The following is an 11,223-nucleotide window of genomic DNA, read 5'->3' on the forward strand; positions in this document are numbered from 1 at the left end:
TTTTTAATTTTAAGAGCAAGTTTTAGTTTGCAAAATGAAAACCAGAGGCCCAGGGACTTATCAGTTGATAAAATAACACTTACAGTGTACTTGGCTAATAATAAAAATCTCCATTTATGAGATGGCAAACTGGGTGAGGTTACTCCCTGTCTCCTCCTTAGCCTTTCCCACTTGGAAATTCCCTGTCACCTCCAGCTTACCTTTGTCTTTTTTTGGGGGGGGGATAGGTGGGTACATTTCTGAACAAAGGTGGAATGACTACTGCTTTTCATTTTTCTTTTTAAAGAATTCCTAAGGAAATTTACATGGAACCAGAAGGAATTCTTGCAAATAAGATGATACTAAAGGCTGATGCTCTGGTTAACTTTACCTGTGCTTCTATTTTTGAAATTAAAAAAACCCTTACAACACTTTTCAAAACTTTAAATGGGGTAGGAAGTCTTCTGAGCTTCCATGTTAGGAACTAACATTCATAATATTGACTAATGTTTCCTCATGTAATGACAGTGATGCTTTTGTTCTATCGAGACTTTACAGCTGTGCTTTACTGTTTCTCTCTTCTGCAGTATGAGAGCCAGACATCCTTTGGGTCTATGTATCCAACACGTATTGAAGGGTAAGAAATCTGGGTTCTTTGTTGTCAAAGGCTGGTCACCCAGATTCTTTCTGCTAGGGCTCATTTGAGGTATTTCTTTCAGCCCTACTTTATTTTCCTGAAAAGAAGATGGTCCTGAAGTTAAGACATCTCCTCCCTAGGAAGAATAGACAGGGGGAAAAACATGCAATTCCCTCTCCTTCCTTCCCTCTCTCCCTGTAAATTAATAAGTAAGAACATGTGTCTCGCCCTACAATAATTTGTCATACAATTACTGAGAATATGAGAATGAATTATTGTTAAGAATAAAAAATACAATTTGAGTTGGTGGGAAGTACACATCACGGAATATTTCTGTACTTGGGATGCCTTTGAAGATGAGATTAGCTAGCCAGCCTTCTGCTTGCCTAGTTAAATTTAACTCTTTTTGTAACCCCTAAGTAAGATCTCTCTTTTTTTTGCAACCCTGTCCAGTTATCTCTTTTCTCAGCCACTTCCAGTTTCCTTTTCTTTCCCCCTTTCCTAGTTCAGCCCCCTCTTCCTTTTAACCCAACTCCATATTGCGTTTTCTTCGATTTTTTTGGCAGTTTCTTTTGGAAGGATAGAGAGCAACATGCATAATTTTGTTTGTGTGTTTCTGTGGGAAAATGGTTTGCATGTGTGAGAATTATATTCAGACAGAATTAATGCTATGAAGCTTATCCTGTAAATAACTTCTGGGATATCTTATTTTACAGCCAATTAATTTTAACCAATAATTGTTAATTCAATAAATATTACTTTATGTTGGAGTATGCTTTCTGGCAGCTATATGTATGCACACATATATGAAAAAATGTTATATGCACATACCTAGGATTTCCTATTATACAGGATTTTGCCTGTGTTTATATTTTTATTTCTAATAATCTTTTGGGGGAGGCATAGGAATTTTTATATTAAGGATCATCTTCCTTTCAGATAAATACCATATTTCTCTGATAGAAAGACAATTTTTTCCCCTTCAAATGACTATTTGTAATGAGGGTGGTCATTTTCCCCTTTCCTCATATCCATCCTATTATATTTCCTATCCTCCTTCTTCTCCTTCCCAGTGCAGTGCACCCTTACTGCATTGCCATTCTGTTTTTTTTTTTTAAATTTTGTTGCTTCAGCTGGAAGGATGATGGGGACTGTGTATTTATTTGTGTGTGAGATTGTTTATAAGGGTCTTGTCTGTGTATATATTTGTGTTTGAGATTGTTTATTAGGGGAACAACAAGTTAAGAAGAAAATCTTTCTAAAATCCCTAGGCTCATGTTCACCTGTGTTTTTCACTTGTTTGGAATTTGTTACTTCATTTCTGTTCCTAAAGCAATGCCTGGAGTTGCATATATCCAGGAAAGAAATAAATCCCAGTGACTAATGCATTAAATAGGTAGCACCAAGTGCATTTCGACTATCCTTTCTCTTTTATTTTAAAGAAGCTTTTTAGGGAAGTACAAAAGGGAAAAAACTAGGGTGGAGTAGAGAAAGAGGTATAAATAATTCTTAAAGAAAATCCAGTGGTGTAGTGGTTATACAAAAACACTACAGTATACAGTCACCTTGCATGTTTTATGGCATAAGCTTTTGTGGATCAAAGTGTACGTATTAGATGTATGAAGCATTATTTCAGCAGGAATACATGTAAGTTAATTCAAACAATATTATATAGGGAGAAAAGATGTGTTAGCAGAAGGTACCAAAGACATATGATTGCTTAAAAATTTGTAAATCTATTACAAAAATCATTCACAAAGTGGTATGAATGAAACCAGTGCTAGAATGCCATGTTTTCAGCTGGGATTAATGCAAGAAGAAGCATGCCTATAATATAATTTTGGGCTTGATGTCTGTTTTGATGTCTACATGTGATAGAGAGAATGGCTGTGGTTTCAACCCTAAGACATTTTGCTTGAAAGGGAATGGGTAGATTTGGATTTTATTGATGGGGCCATGAAGATAATTCTTCTTTCCTAAGGATTCTGTAATGGGTAGTGGTAAGATATAACTCTCACTGAGTTAATAAACTTGTGGAAAGATGTACCATTTCATAATGTAGGTAGGGTTTCCACAAATGCTCCTTCATCCAATAAATACCGTTTTAAACTCTTTCTGTGTAGAAGGCTAGCCTACACTTCTCTCTGGTTTTGATTTTGTTTATGTAAGATACATGGAAAACCACTGGTGGTTGTATGAGTTTCTGTCTAGAGTCTGTTTGAAGTATTACAGCTTTTCAGTGAGAGCTAATGTTGTCTTCAGAACCTAGGAAAATATTTTGCAGTCTCTTTTTCTCAGAGATAAGATATTGTATCAATTTATTTCAAAAGTGGAAGGGATCTTAGCTCAAGGATAGAATGCTTGTTTTGTATACATGAAGTCCCAGGCTCCATGTGTCCAGTTAAAATGATTTGCATAATACAACTGGAAAGACTCTTATCTAGAACCCTAGAGAATCTTTATTAGATAGCATATGACCAGCAGTTATGAGCTAGGTGGGCCAATGGTCTGACTGAATATAAAAAAGAAGTATAGCTTATTTTTTTCTAGCATATAACCATAGACCTGTCCATACATGAGTGGGCATATGCTAGATCTGGTCTTTACTTGAGAGCAGATGAGATGTGATCTGGAGATGGAAGATACTGATGTCTGTCCTTTGCTGTGGTCACTTCCTTGTCAAACTATGCTTCACAGTCAACCTGGACCCTTTTTTGGCAGTGAGCCCTTTCAATGATTCACCCCCTGCACGTGAGGGTTCCTGATAGTTTCCAGAGAGTCCCTGGGGATTTTCCTGACAATTTGGTGGCCAATTCTGAGCATTAGTAAGAGTTCATCTTCAAGTCTACACAGTGGCAATAAGAGTGGCAAAGTATCAGTCTTCCTATGTAATTATTGTGTCTGCAGATTCCTGCCCAACAGTCCTGTTCAGAATTATCCAGAGTCTTTTAGGGAAGGATAGGAAGGATAAGACACATTTTTAGATGACCTCTGGAAGGCTTGAAATGGAGGTGGTGCACTGTCCTGGTCCTCCTGGCTCTCAGCAAATTTTGATACCATCAACCGTGGTATCCTTCTGGACCAGCGTTGGGGATTGGGAGTGGGAGGCACTGCTTTGCAATGATTCTCCTCTTTTCTCCATGGCCAGTTCCAGTTAGTGTTGGTGGGGGAAGAAGTCTAGCCCTAATTCCCTGCAACGTGGGGTGGCTCAGGTCTCTCAACACTTTTCTTTAACATCTACATGAAACCACTGGGTGAGGTCATTGGATGGCACAGGGTGCAGTATCATCACAATGTTGAAGATACCCAGTTAAACATCTCCACCACTGGCCAAGCAGGTGATGCCATTTTAATGCTGACCCAGTCCTGCAGGCTGTGAGAGTCTGGATGGAGAGGAACTGGCTCTGACTTAGCCCTAGCAAGACAGAGTTGGGTTTTTGGAACTCCTGGGTCTGGTGAGGTGTTGTCTTTGACTCTTGATAGAGTAGTACTTCCCCAGAGTTGGTGCACAGTTTGGGGGTCCTGCTGGACTTGAAGCTCCTGCTCAAGGAGCAGGTGGCAGCTGTGGCTGGGGGGGGGGGGGCTTTGCACAAATATGTCTTGTGTGCCAGTTGTACCCATTCCTGGATCAAGAGGCTTTGCTCATGGACTGTTATGCCTTGATCACTTTCCAGCTGGACTAATGCAATGTGCTCTACATGGGGCTGTCCTTGAAGACCACCCAGAAGTTACAGCTGGTCCAGAATGTGACAGCTTGTGCAGTGCTGGGCACCCCTCGGTTTGCCCATGTTACACTGCTGCTGTGTGAGCTGCACTGGCTCCTGATTTCTTGCCAGGTGCAATTCAAGGTGTTGGTTATTACCTTTAAACCCCTACATGGCACAGGCCAGGTTATTTGTGGGGCTGCCTCTCCCTGAGGGTATCTGCCTGCTCCACTAGGCTAAATAGGGTAGGCATGCTCCAGGTCCCGTTCCTTAAGTATTGCCATCTAGCTGGACCTAGGAAGTATGCCTTTTCCATAGCAGCCTCTGCCTTGTGGAATACCCTTCCCCCTGGGATCCAGCAGGCCTCTGTCCTCTTAGCCTTCCAGAAAGCTGTAAAGGGCTGGCTTTGCCCCCAGGCCCTGGGATAGGGTAAAGTTGGAGCCCAAGGATTGTATAGATTGATGTATTGGGTATGATGGGTTAGGCATCTCTTTTTCGTGTTTTTTCTGTCTGTATTGTTTTTATTGTCTTTGGTTTTATTATTGTTGTGAGCTGCCCAAAGTTGTGTTTGACAAGATGGGCAGTCATATACATCTTAAATGAATAACATAATTAAATAAAGGCTTATCACTGGAGGTTTTCAAGAAAAGATTGGACAGCCATTTGTCTAGGATGATATGAGGATTCCTACACTGGGCAGGTGGTTGGAGTAGAATAGCAGTTCTCAGCCAGAGGCCATATGGCCTCCTGGGAGCCCTAGGATATTTCAAGGGGGCCACCGGTGAAAAATATGTAACGGGGGCCACAACATGTGCTGAGGAGCTACAGGAAAGCAAAGTGTATTATACTGCAAATACTGTCTTTATTCTAAATAAAGGCATATGTTCTATTTACAAGCCAAGTGTGTAAGTGGCAATCTTTTTCACCAGTAATGGGACCTGGCAGGGAGGCCCCAGGAGAAAAACAAGGTCAGAAGGGGACCATGGGTGAAAAAAGGTTGAGAAAGACTGGACTAGAAGACCTCCAAGGTTCCTTCTGATTCTATGATAAGACTTTCTAGATGGTTTTGTGAGGTTTTAGGAGAATATACTCCCTTGTATTTACTCTGGGTAGGATGCCAGTTGGATGAATCCATTGTGATGAGCAAAGCTGTGTTGTTATTTGGGATTCATTTGAGCTTATTGAGCCCCAGGAAGTTGATAGAATGTTTCGTGATATGAGCTCTACCATCTGTGGGCTTTATCCATGTCCTTCCTAACTCCTTCAGGTGGCTAAGTGGGGTATGTTTAGCTGGATCAGGGAAGTTATCAATGTTTCTTTGAAAAGAAGGTCATGCCCTCCATTTTAAAAGATGGAGTTGTGCACCCTCTCTGAAAGAAGCCCTCCCTTTACTCAGTTGTTTTTGATGATTTTTGACCAATCTCAAAGATTATTGAAAAGGTGATGATAGCTCAGCTAGAGGGTGCTAGAAGAAATGGACTGTCTCAGATTGCTGCTAGTGAGGATTCAGAAGGAATGGATGGAAACCACATTCTTTGCCCTGGTGGAGGACTTTTGTTTGGACCTTGATGGGGGGAATGCACACCTCCTGGTACTGTTAGACCTTTTGGGTGGCCCTAGAATCCTGCTGGACTACCTGCAAAGGCTGGGAGTCGGGGCACTAAGCTTCAGTGGTTCTGCTCCTGCTTGAGTGGGTGATTCTAGTCTGTAATCAAGGGGGGTAGGCAGCGCTACAATACAGAGTACCACAGGGTTCAGTGCTGTCCACCACATTATTTAACAACTTTATGATACCATTAGGAGAGGTTATCTGGCAGTTTGGGGTGAGGTGTCATTGTGCTGATGACATTCAGTTGTACATTGCTACCCCAGGTCAGACCAGGGATTCTGTGGAAAGCTTGGACTGGTGTCTGGAGATTGTTAGGGTCTGGATAAGACAATATAAGCTTAGGCTGAATTATTGCAAGACTTAGTTCCTTTTTGTTCAGCATTCGGGGACTCCAGCCGTGGTGCTTACTCTGGATAGGTGACACTCCCTCGAAGGAAGTTGTTTGTGATCTGGGGTTTCTCCTGGACTTGTAGCTACTGCTTAAACAGCAGGTGGAGGCTGCTGTTATATGTGTGTGATCGTGTGTCTTTGCGCAGCTTTGGCTGGTGTGCCAATTATGATCCTACCTGGAGCAGGTTACTTTGACAACAATAATGCATACTTTGATCATCACTCAATTGGATTATTGTAACACACTCTTTTTGGGACAATCTTTGCATATGATCCAGAACCTGATCCAAAATGTGATGGCTAGACTGTTGATGAGACAATCCCATCACAGTAGATTAATACCACTACTAAAATTGCTGCACTAGTTACAAGAAGGTGTCTGGGCCCAATTGAAAGTGCTAGAGTTGACCTATGAAGCCCTACATGGCATAATATCAGGTTACATCAAGCACCGCCTTGCCAAGATTAAATCTTCCTGTGCAATAAGAATATTATGAGGCGAGGGGGACATGGACCAAATGCGAGGCATTTTCTGTTTCTTATCTTTCTTTTTGTTCTTATTCTGTAGTTTTACTCTATTATACACTGTATACAGATGAATTCTATTATACACTGTATAATAGAGACTACAGATGAATTCTAGTAATGGCAGATATCAGCCTCAGTTTAAAAAGCATGATGTAGCAATAAGGCAAGGAAGCAAGGTTGCCAATATATCTGGAGAGGAAAGGTATGGATGGTTGGATAGGTAAGAGGAGAAAAATGGTGGAGTCCTTGGGGTTCTCTGAGCTTGGTTGTTTTCTTGCAAACGTTTTATTACACGGCTAGGTAACATCTTCAGTGCTAAAACACTGGCAGGGCATGCCACTGTATATAAACAGAGAGCAAACCCCGTCCCATTCTAGCACTGCAGATGTTACCTAGCCGGGTAATGAAACATTTGCAAGAAAACAACCAAGCTCAGAGAACCCCAAGGACTCCACAGTTCAACCCTGAGCTACACATATTCGCTTCTGTTGGAAAAAAATGGGCTAGGTAGGTGATTTGAGTGCTAGATATCCAGGGAGTGTTTGAACTTTCCCCACAAAATACAGTTCAGTGGTGAGAAAAATAAGGTTCTGCACAGATAGGAAAAAATCAGATGCACAAATGTACCAGTACAAAATAGGTACCTAGCTTAGCAGCAGTACTTGTAGAAAAGCCTGGGTGTGCTGGTAGACCACGGATTATGAAGAACGATTAAAAGGACTGGGTATGTTTAGTCTAAACAAGAGAAGGCTAAGAGGAGTTATGATAGCTGTCTTTCTATACCTGAAGAGCTGCCACAGAGACGAAGATAGTAGCCAAAGGTAGGACAAGAACTGAGTGGAAACTTTATAGAGAGAGATCTAAACTTGAGCTAAAGAATAATTTTCTGACTGTGGGAGCTAGTAAGCAGTGAAACAACCTACCTGCTGGAGTTATGGGTTCTCCATCACGGGAGGTTTTCCAACAAAATTTGGACAGCCAACTGTCTGGGTTTGTCTGGGAATTCCAACCCTGAGCAAGTGGTTGGACTAGAAGACTTCTGAGGTCCTTTCCAACCCTGTCATTCTATGATATTTCAGGAGAGGGATCTGAGGTAGTAAACCAGTGTTTCTCAACCTTTGCCACTTTGAAGAAGTGTGGACTTCAACTCCCACAATTCCCCAGCCAGAATTCCCCAGCCAATTCTGGGAGTTGAAGTCCACACATCTTCAAAGTGGCAAAGGTTGAGAAACATTGTACTATACTGTGACTCCCAGAAGTCTTAAGTTGCCTCAAGTTGAAATTACTGTTCTAACAAAAGTCATAAGATGCCCAAGAGATAATTCTTTAGGTAGAATTAGAAAGTGCTTAGTGAACACCATGTGTTTAAACAAGGAACCAAGAGGGATAATTGAATTTATGTGTAGGGTTAAACTGGTAAAAAGTATTTTTAAAGGTAAAATTATCCAGCAAACATAAGTTTGCTGAATATGGTTTCTGTAAAGTAAATCCTCAAAAGACTAGGAGATGCGCGTTGGGGGTATGTTAGGTAACTCAGTGAGAAAAATCTACACAACTTGTAGTTATTTTTTTAAAAAAGGGGCAAATCTCATGTTTGGGATCATTAGGAAAGAAATAGGCAACAAATTTCTTAATCTTATGATGCATTTACACAAATCTCTAGCACAATTACATTTGAAATGCTTCCAACCACTGAAATTAACAAGGGGCTGAAGCAGCTCTGCCATGAGGGAAGGTTACATCTTTGCAGGCTTTTTAGCTTAGGAAAAAAAATAGCAAGTGAGATGTGTTGGAGGTGTGTAAAATTATGCATGGGTGTTTTTTCCTCCCAGAGCTACTCGTCTTTTCTGTGATGTCTACAACCCACAAAGCAAGACATACTGCAAACGCTTGCAAGTCCTGTGCCCAGAGCATTCCCGTGACCCAAAAGTAAGAATAGAGTTGCATTCCTTTGAGGGGCTGGTGTAGATCTTTGTGGGAGTTAGCCATTGGTCAGAATTCAGTAGAAAATTATGTAAAGCGAGTTCAGTGATTTGGTAACAGTGCAGGAAAAGTGTAGAGTACCATATAAAGCATTTAATTGAATTTCATTTCAGAATAAAGATAAGTTTTTAATACTTAGTATTTAAGTATTTTATACTTTATACAAGTGTGTGTACACACACACACACACACACACACACTTGTACCTGTACAACTGTATTTTATTAAGATTCTGGCAGTATCTGTGAACCCTTAACTGGAGGCATGGTGGAGTAATACTTCTCCAGATTAGGAAGGCTTTACTTTCCAGGATAAGTTATGTAAATGATCAAATCTGAATCATCAGGACTGTTAGAATTGTACTTTTCTTTGCTGCATTTGGAATGTCTTTGGGTGGGGCAATACTTGGTCAGAGTGCACATAACTCTTGTTTGATCCTGCTGAATCTTGACTGTGACTTTCTCATAGGTTTCAGCAGATGAGGTGTGTGGTTGCCCCATGGTAAAAGATGTGTTTGAGCTCACAGGAGAATTCTGCCGGGTGCCCAAACGGAAATGCAATCGACATTACTGCTGGGAGAAATTGCGCCGGGCTGAGGTGGACTTGGAGCGAGTGCGAGTGGTACGTTCAGGAACTTTTAGGAACAGGCTTAACCTTTTGTTAAATCAGCCTGTTAGTCTCTCTAGTCCAGAACTTTTCACATGGGTGGCAGCCACTCTGCGGCTTTTCAGGCTAGAGTTACTTCCAGATCAACCTGGAAATGTTGAGGAGTGAACAGGGGACCTTCTATATATAGAATGGTTGGGGAAATGGTTGTCTTGGGGTTGATGTAAGAATGGTGATGGTAATCTAGGATGCCTTTACCCCTTATTCATTGGCAGTGGTATAAGCTGGATGAGCTGTTTGAGCAGGAGCGAAATGTACGGATGGCTATGACTAACCGGGCTGGGCTGCTTGCCCTCATGCTACATCAGACAATCCAGCACGATCCACTGACCACAGATTTACGCACAACCACTGATCGTTGAGCTGGTGAGTTAATTGGCCTGGTACGAATCCTGGCTTTTGGTTGGGAAAGGTTGATTATGCACATCCAAGTTCTTAAGGAATTTTTAAGGAGTCTGGGCAAAGAAGATCTAGGTCATGTCTGCACACCTCCTTGAAATGGGGGGGGAGGTATATATGTATATTTGTCCTACAATTCCTTGTGCCACTGGGAGGGGTCTGGAATATATAGTATGCAATGTCTATTTTGGGGATAGTGTATATGATTTCTGATCTGATCAGCCATTGCCACAAATCTGGGCCCCAAGAACTGATTCATGCCAACTTTTTAGGGCACTGAAAATGGACTTACGAAATAAGATATAGAGTACATCAGCTGTAATCCCTGGTTCAGCTAGGTGAAAAGTTACAGACTGAGCTCACATATTATGGCAAGCCATAATGTGGCTTCTACTTTTGGTTCATAGTATCCAGTATCCAGCCAATTATGGTTTATTTAACAAACCATAGTTAAAACTATGACTTCTGCAACATGTGAACCCAAAATCCTGAACTGTGTTTCTTACCTTGATATTCATTTCTTTTTTCTGCAGGTGCTTTCTTGATTGCTGATGAGGCCTTCATGATTCAGTGCCAACTGAACCAGAATCTTTTTAAATTATTTTTCTTAAGCTCTTTTTTCATTAAAACTGCTGGTGTTAGCCCACCCTCCCCATCACTTCTGTAGAATCTAGTTTCCCTTGACCCTAATCTCTGTGTCAGTACTATAGCCTTGCTGTGAATAGTCCTTTTGTATTATTTTTTACATTATTGCAGTTGTAAGGTGGAAGCCTGACAGTAGGGTCTTGGGGAAAGGAATGTAGTGATGGGTCTTCCTTTTTTCTCTCCCTGCCCTTCCCCACCTTGAAAATAAAGCTTTGGCTCCTACTGGCTTGGGTTGGTCCCTGCCTCTGAAGCCGGATTTGCAGCAAACACCTTTATGGACAGTGGGTTCCCATTGCCCTTCTCTGTAGCTTCTGTTGGGAACCTGGGAAGTAGCGATTATGGCTGTTAAATCAGAGCAACAGAGGCAGCCATGTGCAGATGTATTAACCTATTGTGTGTGCTACTGCCTGGAAGTGAAAAAGAAACTAATAAAATACCCAGAAATATTCTTTTTCTTTGATTTACTGTGGACGGAGACTCTATGTAATTTTTTTTTTTAATCATACTAATTTGTTGTTCTATTTCTTTTCTTCATCCTGCTATCTTTGCATAGCTTTACAACTTCCCACTTTCCATTTTGTTCTATATGCAAAATGAACTTTCCTCTTCCCCGCATCCTATCTTAACTACTAACTTGCAGAAAGCCAGATTCATCAACCACTTACAGGTCCAATTTTTCTACA

The 11,223-nt window shown here is 41.2% G+C and overlaps 1 protein-coding gene across 5 annotated transcripts in view; it reads left to right on the forward strand.

Moving 5' to 3' along the window:
• LOC103066369 (CXXC-type zinc finger protein 1) overlaps positions 1 to 11,000 on the forward strand; it is a 34,110-nt gene extending 23,110 nt beyond the window's left edge. For all 5 annotated transcript variants that reach the window (XM_007427793.4, XM_007427792.4, XM_025166410.2 and 2 more), the window contains 5 exons: positions 567 to 616; positions 8,680 to 8,776; positions 9,299 to 9,451; positions 9,712 to 9,862; positions 10,429 to 11,000. In XM_007427793.4, coding sequence (XP_007427855.2) covers positions 567 to 616; positions 8,680 to 8,776; positions 9,299 to 9,451; positions 9,712 to 9,858 — 447 coding nt within the window. In that variant the 3' untranslated portion in view covers positions 9,859 to 9,862; positions 10,429 to 11,000. The remainder of the gene's footprint in view (positions 1 to 566; positions 617 to 8,679; positions 8,777 to 9,298; positions 9,452 to 9,711; positions 9,863 to 10,428) is intronic.
• Positions 11,001 to 11,223: the final 223 nt, after the last annotated feature.

The sequence above is a fragment of the Python bivittatus genome, unplaced genomic scaffold, assembly GCF_059951505.1.
Source record: "Python bivittatus isolate LINGU-HERP-01145 unplaced genomic scaffold, Pbiv_v1 ctg000220_np1212, whole genome shotgun sequence".
NCBI lineage: Eukaryota > Metazoa > Chordata > Lepidosauria > Squamata > Pythonidae > Python > Python bivittatus.